This window comes from Salvia splendens, chromosome 17 (assembly GCF_004379255.2).
Source record: "Salvia splendens isolate huo1 chromosome 17, SspV2, whole genome shotgun sequence".
Classification (NCBI taxonomy): Eukaryota; Viridiplantae; Streptophyta; class Magnoliopsida; order Lamiales; family Lamiaceae; genus Salvia; species Salvia splendens.
Window position 1 is genome coordinate 7689167 of NC_056048.1, and position 23991 is coordinate 7713157.

The 23991-nt window shown below is 37.0% G+C and overlaps 2 protein-coding genes across 2 annotated transcripts; one reads left to right on the top strand and one right to left on the bottom strand.

Annotated features, from left to right (window-relative positions):
* Positions 1-840: 840 nt before the first annotated feature.
* LOC121773329 (ubiquitin receptor RAD23d-like) lies at positions 841-4983 on the top strand. Its single transcript, XM_042170157.1, has 12 exons — positions 841-1053; positions 1843-2004; positions 2310-2360; positions 2992-3065; positions 3143-3193; positions 3295-3469; positions 3668-3808; positions 3888-3953; positions 4030-4077; positions 4167-4276; positions 4372-4450; positions 4650-4983. The coding sequence occupies exons 1-12, from the start codon at positions 988-990 to the stop codon at positions 4764-4766; spliced, it is 1140 nt and encodes a 379-aa protein (XP_042026091.1). The 5' UTR covers positions 841-987; the 3' UTR covers positions 4767-4983.
* Positions 4984-5731: 748 nt separating this feature from the next.
* LOC121774248 (protein SWEETIE-like) lies at positions 5732-23965 on the bottom strand. Its single transcript, XM_042171154.1, has 37 exons — positions 23957-23965; positions 23451-23554; positions 23104-23236; positions 22922-23028; positions 22196-22303; positions 21912-22079; positions 21653-21739; positions 21374-21467; positions 21209-21277; positions 20991-21113; positions 20842-20910; positions 20650-20754; positions 19574-19662; positions 18667-18823; positions 17169-17318; positions 16706-16755; positions 16432-16531; positions 16298-16354; positions 15685-15752; positions 14494-14587; positions 13673-13893; positions 13204-13348; positions 13045-13113; positions 12224-12280; positions 11980-12066; positions 11771-11899; positions 11422-11622; positions 10869-11318; positions 10676-10741; positions 9654-9751; positions 9483-9579; positions 9199-9328; positions 7845-8155; positions 7639-7773; positions 7337-7501; positions 7140-7265; positions 5732-6746 (listed from the first exon to the last, which is right to left on the bottom strand). The coding sequence occupies exons 1-37, from the start codon at positions 23963-23965 to the stop codon at positions 5763-5765; spliced, it is 5412 nt and encodes a 1803-aa protein (XP_042027088.1). The 3' UTR covers positions 5732-5762.
* Between the last annotated feature and the right edge of the window lie 26 nt (positions 23966-23991).

A 23991-nucleotide genomic window follows, 5' to 3' on the forward strand; every position in this document is an offset into this window, starting at 1 on the left:
ATATAAATATTTATGGAAATTGAAAGTGAAGAATAGATAGTAGTGTGATTGTGTGAAGATGATAACGTGAACAACGTGAGAGTAAAGTATGAGCGCAAATAACGTAAACAACTTGAGAGAATGAGGATGGAGAATAGAGAAATTGAGATTGAGAGAGAAATTCTTATTAACACAAGAATGGGGTGAGTAGAAATGAAGAGGAGGGGGGTATTTATAGGGGAAAATTGTGATTAAAAAAAATTAATTTTTGAAAAAACGGTCGAACCGCCGGTTTTCGGTTGGAACCGGCGGTTTTTCGTCAAATTCAAAATTCAAATTTTTAAAAAAGTCGTTGGAACAGCCGGTTTACCGCCGGTTTTTCGGCCGAAACCGGAGGTTTCCGTCAACGGTTTCTGACCAAACCGGCGGTCGTGGGAGCGGTTTCTGAAAAGGCTAGGAAGTAGGCCTGAAAAGGTGTCGGGAACCGCCGAACCGGCGGTTCCGGCGAGACCGGCGGTTCAGAACCGCCGGTTATGGTTCTTCAAATTCTGCAAACCTGAACCGGCCCGGCAGTTCCGGCGGTTCCGATCCCGGTTCGAAGCCGCCGACGGTTCCGGTTCCGGTTCGTCCGGTTCGGTTCGGTTTGAAGACCTCTAATTATTCTGATCTCAATTTATTTTGTTACCAAATTATAGGCAAATATTGAAAAAGAAAACATAAAAAAAAAAAAAAAAAAAAAACGCATTACCAAAACTAATTAACACGTGTCTATTACTAATTGGTGCAGGTGTGCCGCCGGCTAATAACCATGCTGTTATAGCCAACATAATTGAGCTATATAAACGGCGCGATAGGCAGCAGTTTGCAATTTATTTGTGTGATTTGCGTCTCGTTTTTTTTGGATTTTTTAAAAAATCATCGATCAGCTCGTACCTCGCCGCCGGCCACAGGAGATCGGAGGCGCATTCTCCGACGCGCGTCCGGACGTAGAGTCAGAGAACCAAAACGATGAAGATTTTCGTTAAAACTCTCAAAGGCTCGCAGTTCGCGATCGAAGTGAAACCTAACGACTCCGTATGTATATCCTTTCCGCTTTCTCTCGCTATGTACCGGTGTCGAACACCTAATTGTTTACATGTGCGCGGAATGTGTTGGATTTCCAATTAGTTGGTGTTCTATTTTATGTGGCTGGAGAGTGGCTAGGGTTTTCGAATGCTACTATTGTTTTTCGGTTTTGTTGATTGTGATTTATTTTAATAAAATGTTATTGTCATTGAAGTAGCAGTAGCAGTAGCAGCGTGTTTCTGTGTGTGCTTCTTTATTGATCCTAGAACAAGGCGAGTATATTTTCCCTTACATAGGAGCAAGCTGGAAATTGTTTCAATTATGAATTTAGATAAATTGAGGAGGTCGTGGATGCTTAGATCATTAAATTTTGCAGCAATGTGTGAAACTTTGCACTTGTTATAGAAGATTGTTGCACCAAATTCCTGAAACATTATTTAACTCTTGTAGTTACGCAAAATATTCGTACGTAAAGAATTATGCATTTTAGGATAAATTTGAAAATGCTCATTCCTCACTCTTTAAATGGAGAGATTAATGTGGACGTCTAATATTGGATTAGAACAAAGCTGTTGCTGTTTGCTCTCGGTCTTTATTTACTCAAATTAGAGCAGATTTTTGTAATGCGATTGGTATGCAAGCCTTTTTCTATGTTGGTGTTTTTTCTTAATAAATATATTTTTTACAAAGAAGTAATGGAGACAAATCAATAAGTTACTGTATCCATATTTGTTGATTCTTTTTAATTGAAAAAATTGTAGTTCTAGTCATGTCACTGTTTGTCTTGATTATTTTCAGGTGGCAGATGTGAAGAAAAACATTGAAACAGTTCAGGGCTCTGCTGTCTACCCCGCAGCTCAGCAGATGCTTATCTATCAAGGGAAAGTTCTCAAGGATGAAACGACAGTAGAGCATAATGAAGTTGCTGAGGGAAGTTTTGTTGTGATTATGTTGTCCAAGGTATTTTTTATCCTGTCTTCTGGAGAAGATTCCTGTTGCAATTTGCAATTACTTAATATATCTCATTTCGTCTTGAGTGAGGGTTTTATATATCCAGGGGTGATTTGCAAAATATGATTAAACATTAAGATGTGACTCACCATTCAAAGGAACAATGAGAGGGAATATTTGCATAGCCCCAAGGAAAGTTGTGTCTAGGAGCCAACATATTACATTACGAGATTACCTAGCATTGATGAAAAGTATTGTAGAACACTAGAACATGTTTGAATATATTTCTGATTGTATATGCCCAATTTTGATAGAACAAGAGTTCGCAGAGTGGATCATCTGCATCTGCTGCCCCATCGAGTACAGTGAGCCACAATCTCTCTCTCTCCATCTCCCTCGTTGTGCATATGTTTTTGGTTTCTTTTTTGTGCTAGTGGCTAGATATGCTATATATAAGATGTTTACGTGAATACGTGTTTAAAATGCTGATTTTAGTACTACTTGATTTGTAAGGGTTAGATATGCCTCTAGTATCTACTCCAAGGTACAAAAACTGATACCGATAAGGTATTGATTTAGATAAATTTTCATATATGCTTATAATATTAGTTTGTTAGGTTTATGTCTCAGATTGAGTAATTTAAGCTTTAATATATTCGGTAATTGAATGCTCTATAATGTCAATTACAAAACTAACAAGCCAAACTAACTATTATATTAGTCAAAAGACACTTGAGAAGGGCATGATGTGAGTGTTGGTCAACTTGTAGACTTAATTATACATCAATCATTTTATGTAACTTTTATTGGTTGTCTTAGCCTAAGTAAAATTAGCACGTTTGCTCAATGATTTTGTTCATGAATAATTAAACGAAAAGCTGAAATGCATGAATTGTGCATATGTGGCTTTTGAATTAAAGCTTTTTTTTTTACTATTTTGCTGAAAATTGTTCGTGAATGATTGCTTTTGGTTGATATTTCTGTTTATTTGTGTAGGTGCAACCTGCAAGTGGCACTCCATCAGCACAACCAGTTGCAGCAGCGTCTGCAGATCCATCTACTCTTGCACCGTGAGTTCATCTTGGTCCCTCAGTTTTGGCTAAACGAGTAATTTCTTGTCTTATAGGTTCTTTTCCTGCATTTGTAGTCAACAATCAGAACCTGAATCTGCTTCTTTTCCTGCGCCTAACCCTGCTGCGTGAGTACATCTAATCCGTTCATTACATGCAGTATTAATTTTTTAGGTTGTTTTGACTGCCCTCAATTTTTCTGAGATTGCTTGTTTGTTCAATCAATCAGCTCAGTAGGCGTCTATGATCAAGCGGCATCCAATCTTGTAGCTGTAACTAACTTGGACGGTACTGTTCAGCAGATACTAGATATGGGTGGAGGAAGCTGGGACCGAGATACTGTTATCCGTGCACTACAGGCTGCATATAATAATCCAGAGCGAGCTGTTGAATACCTCTATTCTGTGAGTCTCTTCCTGAAAATCTTGGACTCCTGATAAATTTTGATTTGATCTTTAGTGGTTCCATTGACTTAAGAGTTGAAAACTTATTAATTATTAAAAAGTGGAAAATAAATTCTACTTATTGGATACAGCTGATTCTTTTTACTCACACTCGTTTAATAGAATCGTTGTGATAACCCAATAATAATCCAATCTCAGGGTATTCCAGAGCAAGTAGAAGTTGCTCCTGTTGCGCAACCTCCTGCTGGTGCCCAGCCTGTGGTCACTTCAATTTATGATACACAGCCAGCTGTACCTTCCGGTGGACCAAATGCTAATCCTTTAGATCTTTTCCCACAGGTACAGATACAACTTGATTATAAATTTCTTTATTAAAACAATAAATCGAAGGACAACTCTAATAGTTTCTCTGGGTTAGGGTCTCCCAACTATGGGCTCAAATGCAGGTGCTGGAAGCTTGGATTTTCTTCGCAATAGTCAACAGGTTTGAAACATTGTTTTCTATTAGTTGCGATGTTTTTTGGTATGGATCTCATGTAACTAATTCCTTCCCCTCTCAGTTCCAAGCCCTGCGAGCTGTCGTGCAAGCCAATCCTCAAATCTTGCAGGTACTTATTTATCTTTTTAGTTAGTATCTGCAACTTTTAGGTGTCACTGGGAATGTTTTCTTGAGATTGTTTCATTCTTTTGTCTGTAGCCTATGCTTCAAGAGCTTGGAAAGCAAAACCCTCAGCTGGTTCGGCTGATTCAGGAACATCAGGCTGACTTCCTACAGCTAATAAATGAACCTGTTGAGGAGGGGGAAGGGTGAGAAGCTGAATATTAACTATATCATATTCCACTGTCTCTTTAATTTCCCTCTGAAAATACTTTTTGACCGTCGAGTTTTGTGATGTCTGTAGGAACATATTAGGGCAACTTGCTGATGCAATGCCACAGGCTGTAACTGTTACACCAGAAGAGGGTGAAGCAATTGCACGTGTAAGTTCTTCCATCTGAAATAGCTGATTCCTGTCTTTTAACATCTCACCACTCAGTTAAGACCTTCACGTGTCTGGTTGATCTCTCATTATGATTACTGATATGTCGATCTCCGTACCTAGGTCATCTTCTATCCCTAATAGTTCAATACACGCTAACTCTAACTTAAGTTTATATATGTTGGTTTGTTGGCTTGTAGCTCGAGGCAATGGGTTTCGATCGTGCGTTGGTAGTGGATGTATTCTTTGCCTGCAACAAAAATGAGGAGCTTGCGGCCAACTACCTATTAGACCACATGCACGAGTTTGATGACTGAAATTTTGTTGATGTCTTCTTATGTACAACGTTTTTGTCTTCTTGCTAGCTCGTCGGTATTCATATATTCCCCAGACAAGATATATTTTTGGAACATTTGTCCCAATTCTCTGTTGCCTTTTACTGCCTTACCAAACATTTGGATTTCGCCATTCATTTCTAGTAACTGAAGCAATTTAATCTTCTCGCATTGAATTCAACTGCCAGATTGCTGAAAATGTGAAATCGCAAGTTATTTGTCGTCTGATTTATCTGCTGTGCTAATATAATAATAGGAATATATTGCAGTACTGTAAATGTTGTTTAGATACATCTATGAAAATTTGTAGTACAATTTTATTGCCCTTCCACTATTTTTTAATCACTTTTAACAAGTGAGATCCTAGCCAAATGTACCATTCATTTGTTTAAAATTTGGGTTGCCCAGTGTAGCAATTTTTTTGTGCAGCCGAAAATGAAATTGTAGCAAATTTTCTAAGTGGAATGGACGCAGCTTTAAATTAGTATTCGTTTCATTGTAATGCAGCTTTATATTGAATCCATAATTTGCAAATGTGAACATTAGAAAACTATAATTTGATTCCAAGTAAAACAGAGACTTCGCTGACAGTGGAGCTCTTAAGTAAAAGTCACCCTAACATCTGGCAAACACACAAGAAGCATCCACCATTCATTACAAACAAAGAAATAAGCAAAACATCATATACGATTTGTGATTTCAGCTCTGGGCTCGATTTTTCAATCTTCACGAAAAAACAACTACCATCTCCCAACCTACTACAAATGAATAAACCATAATTCTTTCGTAATGGGATTGTGGGCACTAACTTGCCTGTTCAAAAATAGTCCCTCGAACAAAAAGAGGATAATAGCTTAATGTAATGTCATGATTGCAGTTGGCCAGCAAACGATCACGAATTCATCAAGCATGTAACCTTCGCTAGCTACCAGAAAATGTTAAAGTCCCCAACCACTCCCATGGCCTACTTATGTAAAGTTACTCTCTTGCCAACATGGTGCTTCCGTTTTCTGAATCATTAGGAGCCAAACTGGGCTGCTCATATAGATTACTCGTTTTCTCATGATGCCCTGAATTAGATTCCTCTACTGCAGATGCGTCTTCAGAATCATCGGTTGAGACCACTGAGATGTTTTGGTCAATGTTATTGTTCTCTTCAAGAGGATGCTCAATAGATGGCTCATCATTATCAGCTGATAATTCTGTAGGTTGACTACATTGCTCTAAGGTGAGAGAAATCCCCAAACAAAGCTCATTAGACGGATTTTCATATGAGTCTGTGCTATCTATACATTGAACATCCAAAACAGTTTGATTGTCTTCCTTCTTGGGTGATTTCACAGAAGGTGAAGTATGCTGATTCTCAATTTGATCGGACTGAATATTAGGCAGCACTTCATCTGCACCTGGAAACACCACAACAGACTGCTGATGATCGCTAGAACCATCTTGAGGTCTCTGGCTATTTTCTATCTGATCGTTACCATCGGGTATATAAGACGTACTTGCAGCTTCACCAAACTCATGATCTTCTGTGTTGGAGCCCTCTTTAGTGCTAGGAGAGTGCCCTTGGTCATCACTGTTTTCTCCACTGTTATTGCCTGAGATGGATGGAGATCTTTCCAGAGCTGGAGCAGTGTCATCGCCTGAGATGGATGGAGATCTTTCCAGAGCTGGAGCAGTGTCATCGCCCGAGATGGATGGAGATCTTTCCAGAGCCGGAGCAGTTTCATTGCCTGAAGCTGGAAAAGACTGGAAAGTGTCCCAATCATCTTCCTCATCTTCCTCATCTTCGTCTTCCACACTACTGTTATTAGACTCCTCTGGGGGGTCTGCTAATGGAACAGGATTCTTCATTACAATTTGCGGAGTCTGTGAAGGTAACTTTATCACTAGGGGTGGTCCAGTGGATGCCATGGGTTGTGGGTTCTTATCTTGGACAACAGAAGCACGGATTATATCCTGAAAACAGGGAAGTAAAATCAGTGAACAAATCAAGATTTCCAATTCCTATGTTACTCACAACAGCTTACTTGCCGTATGGTAATACATGAATTGAACATTAAGAGCAAATACAGATGATAATCGGAGGGGGGAGAGGGGATAATGTTCAAATAGAGTAAAGAAAAAAAAATATATAAAAAACATCAAGAATAAGAACAGTAATTGGCAATTATTGTTTTGCGACCCATTGCACCGCATGTTGTGTGGCAGTTGCAGGACAGTTTTCATGATATGAAAAGAACCGAGAAATGCAGAACAGCACTTGGTTTAGAATAATTATTACTTCAACTTAAGAGCTTGGAGTTGATACAGAGAGGAGTATGCCAGATAAAACGGGAGAAACAAAAGAACCTGAAGCTGCTGTCTTCGTGTAGTAGGCATTGCCAAAAGAATATCCTTGACAGAAGATGCTGAACTAGGAGTTTGAGCAAGTTGTGCGACAAGCTTAACAGCAATGCTCTGTAAATCATGAGCCTCCTGGAATTGGCCTTGATGATTAGAGCAGGCAAGATTAGACAAATGTGAAGGGACTGAAACATTGGCATTACCGGAGAAAGAGAGCTATCAGATGTCGCAAATATCATCAGAACAGATTCCAGAATAAGATGTATTAGGCCTTTCTCATAATCACACTCTTTTGACACTGTCTGAAGAAGCATTAGAAATTTGAGACACTCCCCAGCAATAGCAACTGCTTCTCTGTTAATAGGGTTCTGCAACCAAAAAATCATATGGTAGGCCAATTAGAATGTGAAACCAGCATGATTTCAATTATAATAAAAATAATAACATAATAATAATAGTGATAGTTATTTTTAGTATTATCAAATTATTATAGGAACACTCTCACCTCTAAAATGTTGTGGAGAATGACAAATATATCGCCGACAAGCTCCCCAAGGTAGAAAATTAAGAAAGGATCAGATTCTGCACCGATTCTCTTTTGCAGCATGACTTTCACAACTTGCAAGACAACTGCTTGAATCTGCTTGCAGATTCTCAGTCATTAGTTTGTACGTGAATGCATCAATATGAAGAGATTTTTTAAATGGTAACCTGTATGTCAGGATCAGTAAGCACAGCTCGGGCACACTCAATACTATGATGCAAAACTCTATAAAAGACAGGATTCATTTCTTGTCTCTCTCTAGGACCTTCGAAAGTATAAACTAGAGTGGCATAAGTAAAAAGCTGTTCCACTGAATAGGAAAGCTTCAACAGCAGCATCTTGCGCAGGTTGGACCTCTTCTCTTCTAGTTGATGAATTGCTTGGACACAGTCATTAGTCAGACTAACTGTTGCATCTACACTAGCTCTGGTTATTGATACAAAGTGTGTAACGCCATCAGCCTCAAGTTCAGATTGTCCTGTGAGGAAAGAAACCATCTTGTTGACATATAATTATGCTACTCAAATGAAACCTAGTACATCCAGAACAATATCCTAGTTTTCCAGGATACAGATATTAAGATGAAACCAGATGTTACTCAATATAAAACCTTCAGAAAATAGTTTATTTAATTATATAACTATGTCCTTCTACCACCAGGTTATGTCATTACCCTTAGTACCTTACCACCAGGTTATGTCATTATCCTTCTATTATAGCTTATGTCTGATCACTAAGTGTATCTTCTTCAGGGTCACAGCTCACGAGATACTACCACAGCATTTTAAGAGCAATGCTGTTTTTGTTATTTGTTTTATCAATTGAAAAGTTATACACAAGTAAAGCCCCCTACCTCATCGAAGAAAAAAAACACTTTACATTGATTTTTCCGTCTGAGGTAAATTATTTCACTTGTGAAAACTGACCTCTAGATTTTTATATCACCTTGCTTACTTCTCCAAGTGCAAGACCATGTTCTAACATGGTCAAACTGCAAGCCAGTAATGGCTCACCTAAAAAAGCAGGCTACAGTGTAGCCTCTGAAGCTTTTTAGCCAGATGGAAGAAAATAAACTAAAAGATATAGAGAGCCAAGATCAGCTTTGAGCTATAGCCTTGAAACTCCCAAGTCATATATGATGATTGAGTCCGAGAAAGAGAGATTCAAGACCCTCATTTCACAATCATATGTAGCTCAAAATAAGAATGGAAGTTAGATGCCTAATTATGACTCGAACTCTTAAAAGCTGTTGCCTGGAGTACCCATTTTTGACACTAGTTCTTATCTAGATTTTTTTCAAACAAAATGGAGTATCAGCTAAGAAAGCAGATTGGTGGATGTAAGAAAATTGAGAAATTCATTATTCCAAGAACAATCCTACAGTGACATGTCAGTGAGGGAAAGGAAAATCCATCAAGAAGTAGTCCATAAGTATCATGGGAAGATTATACTAATAAACTTTTAATAAGCTGGTGGTGATCTAATAGTGCTTATCAGGAATCAAAGTCATGAGGTACTTGCCGAGTTTTTTCAATGAAGAAGTAATAGTCTGGCTAAAGTAGGTTATTCTTGAAAGGGCCATCTCAGTTGATGCTTCTCCGATGCACTTGTAAGCAATAAGGAGAAAGGGCAACAATAACTTTAGCTGCATCTGCATGAATGAGCAAGGTAATAATAAGTGACACAAGTATGATAAAATGCTCCAATGCTTCAGGCCTTCACAAACAGCTAACTTGAAGTCGATACTTGTAATGATCAGAAGACTAAAATTTCGGCATTCAGTTACCATCACAAATGTATCTTACCTTAGCTTCAGAGCGTACTAATAGAGTTGAAGCAGCATTAAGTGCAACAGAAATATCTCCTTCCCAGCCTGACGGTTTCTGACAACTCCCATCACAACTGAAAAAACAGCATCGTCATTTCACCTGTTATTCTAGGGATTGTTGAATACATATAACAGAATATACTGTTACCTTAATAGCACTTTAAAGAGAGAAGTTAGACATAGTTCTGTTGCCAAATACGTGAAACTCTCCACTAAAAGGAACTCATTAGGACAGTTCTGAATAACCTGCCAAGGCCAGCCAAGAAATAATTGTCATAACAATCATGTAAAATGAAACTCCCCTATAATAAAGCAAACAGACTTTTCAAGCTTTAAACAGTACAAATCAGAAAACAAGCATGGTTTAAATTAACTTGTGCATACAATAATTTGTGAATAACAAAGCAAAGCATTATGTTTTAGCTAAAGTTGAGAGCAGTGAAGTTTACTTGGGCTCTGTTCGGTATCATGGAATTGGGCTTGCGGAATTGGAAGTGGAGCTTTCAATTCCAAATCCAATGTTTGGTAATTGGTACCACAAAAAAATTGGATTTGGAGTTGAATTACAATTCCAAGTCCTCCCGATTCCACAATTTGACTTCCATATCAAAAGTAGATAATTGGAATTCCAAATAGTTATAAAATTGGGCACCTTCACAGTTCACGCACTACACACACATTGCACACACACTTCATATCAATTCCTTCTAATTCAATTCTTTATGATTCTAATTCCAAACCAATTCCAATTCCAATTCCAATTCCAATTCCAATTCCGTGCACCAAACGGACCCTTATATATCTTGTTCTTACATGCTGATAAAAATGAGAGTTCCTCTATTTGAAACAAGGAAAACTAATTTATAAAGAAAAATACAACTACAGAGGAGATAGCGAAATCCAAAATGAAACAAAGAAATCCGACCAAAATTACACTGCTCTAAAATATCAGTAGATAACTCCAAATTATTTAAGATCCCTTATTCCTTTCTAAATCAATTCATCAACTATTTTGAGATTACCAAATAAAAGAGATCAAATTTTATTTGCACAATAATGGGCCATATGACTAGGTGGTAATGTGAACTAAGTTCATTTATTTGTTTTTATATTGGTTAGTTTCATCTACCAAACGGATGAGTTATGAAAGAAGAGAACCAAAATTGTAACCTGTGATAGAAAGAAGACTGCAAGATAATCCCATCTATCTTCCTCAAAAACTAGATATGAGAATACCTGCATTCAGTCTGTAAAGTTACGGATTGAGAGCCACAACAGTTCACATCCATTTTTTAAAGTGAAGTCATTCTATTGTGCCTTCCCTTTGTAACTTGTAAGAGACTGAAATTGTAGGCATGCATACCTTCAGTAATTCTGTGCACACATCCAAACTGAGATATCCAGAACTGAAGAAACTTTTGGTGGACATAAATTGAAAGACAGAGGAGAAAATATTCTTCAAACTTGAAGAAGAACTGGAGTCATCGGCTAAGATTTTACTGCTGAAATTGGATTTTATTTGACAAACTGGTATAATATTATCTCTGGGTGTAACATCTTGCTCCTGAAACAGAATCAGTAGTAGGAAACCCCACAAAAAGTTGAAATCATCAATCTGAAACTCCACCATGCCGTGTCCAGACGTATGAATATTTTCTATTCTATCTGTTGGAGGAGATTCAATCAAATCAGAATTTGCAGGAACTGCGTCCAACACCAGTGCTTGTAGAATTACAGGCCAAGCTTCTTCTAGACATGGGTGCAGCTCAGCTGATACAACTGATGATTGGATTCCATCAAGAAATGGCTCCCACTGTATCGCAATCAATCAAGGAAAGAATGTTTCAGTTTAACAGTCGGTGATCAAATTTTAGTTGAAGTAGGTGGCTCAACTGAGAGAAGAAGGTAAAGCTCACATTATCCAAACGTAAGTGGAAATGAACAATGTTGTAGTCCTTTAAAAAGGAAAGCCAATATGTTCCTAGTGTGCTTGAACTCTTAGCGAACAGTGGCAACAGAGCTAGATACTCATCGGAAATTTCATCACCTTGTTCCCTTAAGGATGCAAACATGTAACATTTAAGAGATGCATAGACCATGAGAAGCCTGACTTTTATCTGTAATCACCAAAAAAGATAAGCATCTCAGAAAGGCTCCTAGATCTTTTCGTCATGTTTGCTATGCGTGCTGATGAACTAGCAGTCTAGCACAGAAGAATGAATAACTTGACAAAGCTACATAACATGTTAAAAAAGGCAAGTGGACCTTGCATGACACCCATTCGGCATATGAAGGATAGAAAAGATCATTGAAGTCATCCAATGGGCGTGAAATCAATGAAAATATTCTCTTGACTGCAACTTGATCTCGGCTAATAATTCCACTAGTTAGCATCTGGAAACCCCGAGATGTCAGACCATCTGAATTCATAATTGAAAATTTACTTTGAACAAATATCTGCATGTTTTCTATACCTTAGTGGCTAATTGCAGGCCTGCTTCCAGTAAAATTGGGCCTGATAATGAGTCCAAAGCACTTCGGACAGCGGACACCAGTTGGGCCTAGCACCAGTAAGTCAAGCTACAATAAGGACTCTGACTAATTTGTTGCAATTAGGCATGAATAGCTTCTCAGGATATATTATAAACAAGTGTCGATATCTAATTTAAGCACAAGAATTTAAACGACCGACAAAGTATAGCAACTATGGTAACAAACCTGATACTGTTCCACAAGGAGGTGATCGGGGAGCTCAGGGTCCGGAATTGCTGCAAACTGACCACACATATAATGATATAAGAATTTACTCAGTCAATTACTATCTTAAACAAGACTGATTCTATTCTATTGAAACCTTGAGTTTTTAGGGCCTCGCCACTTTGTAGAATATGGGTGGATTGCAAGAAAATCTTTGACCAATGTTACTTTCTTTTATTTTAAATCCATATTAAACCATAGTCAGTGAGTACTTTGGATTTGAGTGACTAACTAGTATCCAGTAATGACTATCTCATCTAATAAAATTGGAAATGTATTGTCCATCTCTTTCTAGTTAGTACATCAGAGTATGCAAGATGTAATTATTATATCATATTTAATCTATCATATCCATACAGAAAGAAAAAATTCCTCAAACTAAACAAGCCCTAAATACTTCAATCACATGTGTCTGAATTTTCTCTTACGTTTCTTCATCCATGCCCAGGTTAAAAACATAACCTGTTAGTACTGCAGTAACCTTATTACAGTACTGCAAATAAGCTAGCAAGAATGGATGTCATTTACTTGAATTAGAATAGAAATCTCGACTACAAAAATCTTGAACATAATGTATTCGTTATGAATAGAAGTTCTTCATGGAATGTCACCATCAAGTTATCTCCAATATTGAACAGCTTCTTTGGGAAGGCAAGCATACATTCCACATTGATAAATATAGAGCCAAAATTGAGAAATTAAATGAAGGTTATATATATGATACTTAATCTTGTTTGTTATCAGGTCATAAAAACAAGTAATGTTTAGGTGAGGTGAAGTACCTTATCCATTATTGTACACAGAAGTGTAACACCTATTGGCCGCATTTTCTCTAACTGGATGGTACTTATCTACAAATCATGATTAGGAATCAGAAAAACAATTCTTTGTGCCACAAATTGACGTACAATTTTAAGATGGCTGCTTAATATGTAGACCACCTGATAAGCAAGAGAAATGATCTCTTGCAATTGAAGAACCAGCCAGTCTCCTGAAAGATGTCCCTTAGCATGTTGTGCCCTCGCCAACGAGAGGTCAAAGTGAGCAGGATTGTCACCAACAGCTTCAGGAAGGTGATTCAAGCACCTAATTCGAACCAGACTCATAATTTCAGTCACAAATCACAATCATATATACAATGGAAGTGTTTGCATCTAATAACAAAAGTATAACTAAATCATGTGATTCTCATAGCAACATCAGATCATGGAATTTTAATCAAATAATGAATCAAATCAAGCCATATTGCTCTAAAGTACACAGGCACACATAACATTTAAATTCAACTAGGATACACAAGTTTAAAATCACAAAATAATGACACACTAATGAATAGTTGATCTTATCTTCACAAACTCAACAAACTATATGCGCAAGCAAGAGTAATAGGGGGGATCAAGGGCAACATACTCAGCAGCGAAAACTCTTGTTCGATATCTGAGGTGCTTATCCCTTGAAAAGTTGGGGCTAGAATAGTCAAATGCATGGCCACGATTTGGAGATGGTTTGGAGCTAGAGACCATGCTCTCATCATCATCCCCAACACTCAAGGTTCTTTCACCATCCATACCAGTTGAATCATTCGTTGTATTGTTGCTATTGCCTGTATTATGTCTTGATGTAGAAAGAATCTACATGAAGTTCATAAAGAAACTTTATATGAGTCATGGATCAAATTTCAATAAAAGCTAGATGTAATTAGCATCACAAGTCACAACCAAACAAACATGAAAAGAGCATATGTGAATGAACATATAATCATTGGCATCCCAGTTCTTAGGTATAACTAGAATACCCATTTTCTATAATGTAGCATAAATACATTGGCTGGCAGGGGAAATGGGTTTATTATTGATGTCCCAGTTTGAGGAATGATCTTCTTTCGCAGGTGTGTTCAATGGCTGCATCTATGTCTTTCTTGTGCCGAGCCAGCATGAAGTTTTGGTCTTGCGGAGATTCTTGATTTTGGATATGACGAGGATGTGGGTGTAGAGAGAGAGAGAGAAAAGGTAGGCGAGGCCTTGATGGGGTAAGCAGGAGAGTTTCTGAAAAGAGACAAAATGAAAGTGAAGTTGCTGGGGCTCAAAGATAACAGGCCAGTGGAGGACTTGAGGAAATAGTAAAGCTGCTGAAGTTGGGTCAATATTGATTTCAATATATAAAAATCCAACATTTGCATAAAATTTTAGAATCACACTAGTAATCCATATTTTCGTAGGCAAGAAAGTTACCATCTTGCGGCATATTGACAACCAACGGGATGGACGTGAAGGGCATGATGCATGGAGTAATCTCATAATCGTACTACGAGCTAAATTGCCAATCCTGCAATCAAGACACAAGAGTCAAAATTTTGTCCTATACTGCTGCTATTCTAGGCACCAGAGTGTATCTATATTTAGACCACTGACAAAAATTCAGCCTGGCACCTGGACTGCCTTGTATGCTGTGGATTTGGCATATATGAATCTACGCAATGTAGCCCTAGATGAGTTCTTTTTCTAAACTTCCTATGAATTTTGTATTACTTGTTGAAATTGATGGTCTTGCTTGGGTTATTATAGCATTAGAGAAAACAGATATTGAATAAAGAATTTATAAAAAAAATCATTTTTTGCTAAATTAGCAGGGGCTAGAGCAGACTGGGTGCAAAACTTTAGTGCTGCCTAAATGACGAGGCTTTGTGCAACAGTATGTTTCAAAACACCGGGTAAGACACTAAAGAGAGGGTATACCCTCTAAAAAAGATTATTGGCAGACAGCAACTAAGACTGATGAAACTTATGAACCACATCATGAGTCGTGACAATGGAAATTTCTACATCCTAAGCACCATTATGAAGTACGTTAATCACCCAGCTCTTTCGTTGACCCTTGAGAACAAAAAAAAACGAAGCAAATCTTCATTCTTAAGGAAACCTCTCCATTAGAAAGCCATAATGTGCTGTTCAGTCAGCAGTTGAAGATACTGTTTCTAAGTCCTCTAAATATCATGAATCCTAATGATATTGAAGTTATAGCAAGTAGGAGTATTTCATTTAACTGAAAGAACAACATAGCTAAGCTATAATGATGAACAGCAGAGCACATTATTACACCATAAAATTCTAAGGATTATGAGCCAAAATCATGTTCATGAACTCATGAAGAGCAGATACAAGATACATCCAAATATTTTAAAGTAAATAGACCAAATGGCATCACATGAAGAAGCACATCCTTAAGGCTGTAAAATCCTATAAGCATAAAAATACGTTAATGGGACCAGAATAAGAGAGAAAAATATGTGTTAGCAAGAGGAAAAAACAATGAAAGCAACTCCTCAATGTGTAAATGATATGATGCAAAGAAACAATATGGCTTTCTGGTTGTAACTTGTAACAATACCAACTTAATACAGTATATGCAGGGAAACAACTCACTCTGGGTCAGTTTCCTCATCCAACATGTAGAACAAAGTTTCTTCTATTTGTTCATCAATTATGGACACCTGTAATTTCTAAACATCAGATTCCTACTAAACATGTTTATATCAATAACGAATCCTATTATGATAAAAAGGAGAAATCATGAAGAGAAGCCAAGTCCTCACAATCCCTACATTGGATTAACATTTAAAACTTTTCAGGGGATCTTATAATAACTTCTTTTAAGTGTAGCCACAAGGCTGTTGGAAATTGGGATATTAAGACACTTCTCAAGAAGATAAAAATAACAAACTAACCTCACAAGAAATTTGGTTAGGAGTATTACTCCTCATACATTACTCATTATATAACCTCTTCAATGGTTTATGGAACTTTCCCGCTACAGATAATTTTGTAGTTGAAATGCTTAATACACATTCATGCAGATCAAACAAATGTATGTTCATTGACTTTATATACGAAGATACGCTTCTGAGAAATGAAGTCAAGCTGTCAATGACCTTTCTTTTTTATTTATTTATTTTGTGTCTTTATTATTATGATTTTTCTATTTTTATTTTTTGTGATAACAGAAAGATCTTATTATAAGTGACACGTAGTTACTAACCGGATCCTTTTCTATGAGGTGTCGCAGTGTGGACAAAGCTAGATGTCTCAAAGTCGGCTGACATACAAAAATTGAATTTAGTTAGAGAACAAGATAATCCATGTAAACCCTTTGTATTAGAAAGATAAAGATACCTGTCTTGAGGATAAAGTTGGAAGGAGAGTTAGCACATGAGAATGTACAGGAACTGCTTGAGGTGCAAAAAGAACGAGTTGTTGTGTGAAGCGGACACTCCTGCCAATGTGTAAGGAAAAGTGAAATTGCAATATTTTCTTCTGCATTCAACAGCAGCTATTATATAAAACTCAGTCAGCTACAAAAATTAACCAGCTAAAAGTACGTGTATTAATTCCTATAACTAGTAACAACAAAGGATAAGTAAACTATCGAAATTTAGAGCTAACATACTCGAGAAGTGTTGCGGTCTCTTGGGAGGAGCTGATCTCTGCAACAGCTGACTATGTCCAGAAGCATCAATTAGGTTAAATTCAGCAATAAGGCAAAACACCAACAATGAGTTTTTTCACTTAAAACAGAGGGTTAAATGCTGAAAAATTACACAATGTTAAACCAAATTTGTAATTGTCACATGAGTTTTAAAATGTTGAAATTTCAACAGCACTATTTAATATGGTTAACCTTGTTTTGAACTATCCCAAAATTCAGTTACAAGCTCATCAAGATCATAAATCCTTGAATAAGTTTACTATTCGAATTATGTGTATTATTTTAGATTTTAGTTGTTGTTATTTCCTAAAACTTAAATAAATTTTTATTACATAAAAATATAAATCTATTTAACATAGCAGGAGTAAGGATAGTGTTAATAGAAAGTAAACTAAAACACAGAATACAAAGGGAGAACTTTCACCTTGCAGCGAGAAAAAAATACACTCCCAGGGGCAAGCTCCGGACCTGTGACTGCAACTATAGCATTAATTAGGCGGCCCACTGCCTGCTGCAGGTCAACCCAACCACTCCCCTCTGATAAAATAATTTCCATTGCCAGGCCAAGTGTTGCCTGTTAATAGAAGAAAGCATTTCAAACTACATGGACATAAGATGTTTTAGATAGCCTAGTTTTTTATGAATAAAAGTAGAATGGAAATATATCAATTCAGCATGCCACAACTGAATGGATGTTCCACTAAAAAGACAATGCAAAGTTCATCATATGTTTATAGTTTTGCATTTTTAAAGAATTCTTAAAATTTACCATAGAAAAGACAGCAATACATTCTGGAGATTTTTTTCCTTTGTCGGATTTATTCATTGTTTCAAAAAGATCATAGAACCTTCAAAATAAAACTTATAAACCACCTCAAATTTTCATGATCTATCTATTTTTTTTCACAAGGATCAAAAGGAAAACATAAGTTCTACCCAGCCACTGTAACTTCTCAACAAGGACTTTGTGAATAACTCTCACAGACTCCTATATTCTACTCCAAATTGGTGGATAATTCATGCAACATCTAATAGAGAAAGCAAAACCATCAATGTCCAGTAGACCTTGTGTTAGAGTCTCATAGTGGATGGATTTAAAAAAGAGAACTTCCAAAAATTTACGGGCTTATCTTAAGAGACAACAATTTGATCGTGGTAGTCTGGAGATCTCATGGCTATTTTTGGAACAGATCTAAAATTCATGTAATATGAAGCCATTATTCCCAAAGTTCTCTCAGACTCAAAGCCTTACATCAAATGCATCTTTAAGATTTTAAACTCGCAGTAGTTATATTCTTGCAGGTCATTTCGGTATATGTAGTAAAAAACTTCATCATCATTTTGCTGCTTCTTCTCCGACTCCTCTTTTCTGGCCTCCATCATTTTTGCATCTCTTCCATTATGAGATTGATTATCATTTATATAGATCAATATATGCATTGTATATAATCTTATTTGGTGGGTCAAGTTAGAGATGATTCAGTGAAACGTGTCTTCACCACCACAAAACATGCATATCAACTCTGCTTCATTTTACACGTTGCGTGAAATAATAAAATTATTATTCAGTCTCTATTTCTAATGTACACTTATCTATATTTGCATAATTCCAATACTGCTCTTGATCTTTCAGAGCAATAACATGGAATCAAATTAGAGACGCGTGAGTCTCTCCCTAAGACGCATGACGCTCATGCGTCGTTCAAAAAAAACCAAAAAAATTGAGAGACGCATGTCCCTCATGCGTCTCTATGAAAGACGCATCTCCGTCATGCGTTTCATTAAAAGGAGACGCATGAGGGTCATGCGTCTCTCCCGAAGCCGGAACAAAAAAAAGTCCAGTACAATCGAGGAATGATAATCGTGGTCTAGAACAAAAAAAGAAAAAACCTCACTCAGAAGGTCTGCAAGCCCATCTATACCTGAACCTGGGACACATAAGACAAGCCGGCTGCTTCAATGGTCAAAAGAAGTCCATGCAAGGACCAGATCTGTAAACTTGATATTGAACTTTTAGCAAGCGATGAGACAACATTGACCGTGTTAGGAACCAAACTTGACAAGGCCATTCCTCCTGCACTGTAGCAAATTGATGAAAGGAAATTTGTAAGCCATTCTTCAGATAATACATATGTTTCCAATGCAAACAAGCTTCGCTATGTAAATAATTTATCAACTATCAGTATATCTTTTCTATGATGAATAATTACTTATGTGCAAACGTGACAGTAATTAAGGCTTAAGCAGTTGCATATTTTCCCCATGCATGCGTATATCAACTGAAATAGTAATATCACAAAGATAATTAGCTTCAGTAGAGTAGATAAATGAACAATTGAAAAGGGAGCACAAGTTGCATATGGTAGAATGAGAGGCCGACTACAACTCCATAATCTCACTTAGTGTAGGTTAAAAATAGAAAAGCAGATTGCTTCATATGAAGCACACATTTTGCTTGTCCTGCAATCATGAAAAGAGCTACATATTCAATCACAGCAAGTTGAGACATGGTGTAATATTAAATCATAGTTAAAAATGGTGGTGTGATATAGGCGTAAGACAAGAACCTGCCGGTCTACCATGACAATATTACACGCAAAAAAAAACGATCTTTGTACTTAAGTTGGAACGTCTGAACATGTTGGCGCTAGACACTTACTAGAGGCATAAAATTAGTTTCTTAATGGGTATGCAGATTTGTCTGTGTGCATCAGCGATGTGTATGTGAGCAAGTGCACGCACGCAAGCGAGCGAGAGAGAGAGAGATGAACTCTTGCCCACTCAAGCTAATTTACATTACATAAATTGAAATTTGTAATTCACAATTACCTGCAATGTATGCAACCAAGAGCGAGAGCAATTGATCCAGAATAGTGAGAATCTACATTGCCGGTTACATCACCAAGAAGTTGTTTTGTCTGATCACATTAAGAACGGTCAAAATGATAACAGAATCAATGAAAAATACATAAAGGAAAATGCAATATTACATATATAAGTCACAGTACTTTTAGTTGATACACTAAACAAGAATGTGATGTGGTGATAATGAAGATGAATCAATAGCCTTAGGTCCTTTATAGAAATCAGTGTGTACAAAAAAAGGGTTTAAGGAGGTGAACTTTTTTAGCCCTAGAATCAATTACAAAGGCAGGGGAACATCACATACGCAGAACATTAGAATCAATTAAATGGGCGGGGGATATCACATGCGCAATATGAAGATTATGGCATGGAATATACACGGAGGCTCCTAGGGCAGGAGTACCACCACAGCCTTGAAATCTTTAGGAAGATAAAGGACTGCTTGGATGGAGTTTTTGTTATAAGTATATGGAAATAAAAATTTGTGGATTAGATTCCTCTTCTGAGAGATTGTTGACGAGGTTGCATAGTGGTAATGTGGCACCACAAATGGTTTCTATTGCCAATAGTCTGTAGGGAGATTCCTCAATTTCCATCAAAACCAGAAAAGTAGTAATACTTTCTAGTAGCCTACTCTGTATATGGGCCTGCCAAATCAAAAAAAACAGTGCCGGGAAGAAATTGCAGGTTTAAGCACACTATTTCCAGAGATAACTGGTGCAACTGATCCACAAGATGTTCCATTAGACATATTACACAATGCTAAAAAGGAATTACTAATATGCAGGCAGGGCCCATCCTGCAGACTGCAGATTGGATCACAAACCACTTAATACTTTTTAGGGGAAGATTTTTTTTTTTTAGTTTCATATATTGCCAGAGATTGGAGTAGTAACTTCAGCTAGCATGTTATCGCCTTGTTGCGGATTACTGATTCTTTTCCTAATACAATGTGTTATCTTATTACTCGTATTATCTTATAAGACAATTCTAATAGTAAGCAAAGAAAATCACTAGAAAGGGTTCATCAACCAACTGACCAATCTGGCAGTAAATGTATCATTTCCTAGCCGTGCTAATAAACCAAGCCCTTCTGATGATGCTCTTCGTTGCGATGCACAAATGTCACCTTCTGCTAAAATACTCTGCCATGAACACAACATTAACACCTAAGGAGAAAAAGAAATAATCTCATAATACTCCAGAAAATAAAATAAAAGAATTATCTTAACCTGAAAAATTGACTGAGTAGCAGTCAGTATCTCCATCCCCAGGGGTTCAGAGCGTTGAGCAAGCAATGTCTGGAAGAATATATAGCTTAATGATGTACAACTTGCTGGAATAAAAGATAAGAAACCTGCCCATGAGATTAGTATATAACCTTGAGTCCAGCCAGTAACCCCACACAAATATTGGTGACACTGGCTGCATGCCAAGACTGTCTTTTTCCAGCTTTCAGACATTGATCAATCATGCCAAGAAAGGAGAGCATCCCTCTACTATCCTGGGAGGATGGGGAATCAAGATGACAGCATTCAGTTCTTTCCGCATAATCTCCAATAAAGATTCAGACACTAAACCAACTATAACATCACCTACCTGAGAAGCAAACATGGTTCCGAACGACAGAAGCATCTGATTGACCAGCATCTTGCTTATGGTCTCAGGCTTCATTGTTTATTACATATATTGCCATCATAGACCAAGAAAAGATTAGTTATAAGAACTCACGCAACTGCTTTAAGATAAGGCGACAAACTTTACCTGGGGAAAACTAGGAGGCTCATTTTCCCAAACACATGTCAGTACACCATCTTTGCCCCCTTGAAATGAACGAAGTTCATCTTCAAACCAATCTCTGGATAATCATATTCCATTAAAATCAAAACTTTAGAAAAAGAAACAACCAATTAACTGCCTGAGAAAAAGAAAATATCAGTTAAAATCAATGATGAGGCTGAATGACCATAGAAAAAGAAAAAAGGATCATAGACAGTACAAAACACAAGTTCAGGAAAAATAAGATGACTGCAAAGATTGCACCTTCCAGGAGTCCAAGGACCTAACCAGGCATCTCTCTTGTCTAACAACATCCTCAGACAAGAGCTTTCATCACATCTGGACGCTTCCCTGTTATAAATTTCACATGAAACAACTACAGATGAACTGAGCTCCTTTGAGAAGAAGAAAAAGGATTGTACATATCCCGCTTTTATTTGCAGTAGAAGTGTCTGGTTTCTTCATAAGTGCATGTCTTAACATGCAGAAGTAATCTCAGGCAAAGCAATTTATTAATGATTACCTAAAAGGGGTAGTGCATATCTGAATAATTGATGCATGATCACTTTCATATAAAGATGGATCTGAGAGTGCTTGATAGGCTGACAACACCCTAACAATAAATACGTCCATTGAAGAACTTGCTCCACCTCGTTCTTTGCCTGCTAACTGGGATACAAAGGACAATGCTCTGGTTCATACAAACGGAAACATAATGTTAGAGATACATACACCTAGAGGAAGGAACCAACAGAAATTCCACAGAAATTTAGAGCCCAAAAAGAAACTGTTAAGAAATATTTGTACCCGTTGAGGTATAGAAGAACAGGTTGCAGCAATATTGTATCCACAGGATCAGAAGAAAGAAAACATTTTATGCATGACATAAGAGCATCAATGGCAGCAGACCACACTCTACATAGGAAAAATATTATTGTAAGTTTAATATTAAGAGAAGAAAAAGAAGAAAGAAAGCAGAAAAGTGATTCAGAATCTCAGATATTAAAAAATAATGAATTTAAGTACTCAGTCCACAATGTTCACTTAAGTATTGAATATATGATACAAGACACGAAGAATTAAATGTAATTTCTCCCTTTCTCCCTCCCTCCCGCATCCCTAAACTCTAGATTCCAGACACAAATTCAAGCTGGACACAGATGGTGATTGGTGAGAAAGGAGATGTGGTTCTCAAGGTAGTAACTGCATGGAGAAACTATGCACCACAAACGCTTCTTTTTATTGGATAGTTTTTCCGTTTATCTCTTTTCAATCATGAGGTTCTTAAAGGCATATGAATGAGCAGTATAGTTTAAGGGGCAAATGCAAACCAATCATTGCTCCCAAAAATCTTAAAATGTAACTAATTGTCATGTTCCACTAATTGGCTGGAAATATTTTACATTTTAAGAGAAAAAATTGTCATATAGTTTCTCCGAGTGAAAATAGTAGGCTACCAATATCAGATCGGTTCAGCCAAAAAAATGTGGAGGTAGAGATGATGTCATTGAACAAGAATATCATTCAACTGACCCTATTTCTGATGTGCGATCTTGAACTAGGTTCATTGGATTTTTAGTATTTCCACTGAATGTGGAAGCCCATAAGGCAAGAATGTCAAAAACTTGGTCATGAAGCTCCTGAAACCATCAAACTAGCTCCGTAAGAAACTGAAAAGAAGTTAGGACCTACAAAATAGAACAAATAAAACTTACCTCTTTTGACACAGAAGTCAATAGTGACGATAGAAGGTTCCACCCAGCTTCTTTTTCTACAGAAGCTGCTATAGGGTTCCTGCTGGATTTCATCAGCATCTTCTTGCAAACATCAAGGATAGATTTGGGCAACCTGCAGACAACATACCAAAATAAGTAATAGATATCATTAAATTGGAAAACCTTCGGTGCTGAAAATAATTGAGATTCCACATCGTACAAAAATATGCACATGTGAAACATTACGAGCAATCAGAAAGCATATAGCTCTACATTAATGCAATTTGGGCAGTTGATAACAACGTAAATGCACAATGTAAAGAGGAAATGGAAACCAAAAACTATACCTGGTTGGATATCCAAGTGGTAACTTTGGTGAAGTGGACACTAACGAAGCCAAAACTGCTGCTAGCCCATGCAGCGAATCAAGCTCCCTTTTAAAGTTGGATACCTGGATATCTAAGACAGTAAAACAACTTGCACGAAGAAGAATAGCAAGAGGGAAAATTGAATATATATATTTATCATCATAATAAGAGAAACTGAGGCCAGAATGAAAGGAGAACAATGATAGCATATTATACTTTATTAATACATGTAAGGTCTTATCAAAAAATTAGAAATCAAGCAGAAAAACATTCCAATAGAGAAAACATATATTACACACACACATATACATGTATACAGTCCATTAGAGGAACATATTACACACATGCATATACATGCATACATGAGGTGAAAGAGTGGAGCATTCACAAAAAAAATTATGTTTAACCGAATTTGATCCTTTTGATTCCAAAGATTTACTGAAAATAATGTTCTAGATATAATTTGATGTTCGCATCATAATAACCATCGCCATTGTCTTACTTGTTATATTGTTAATGC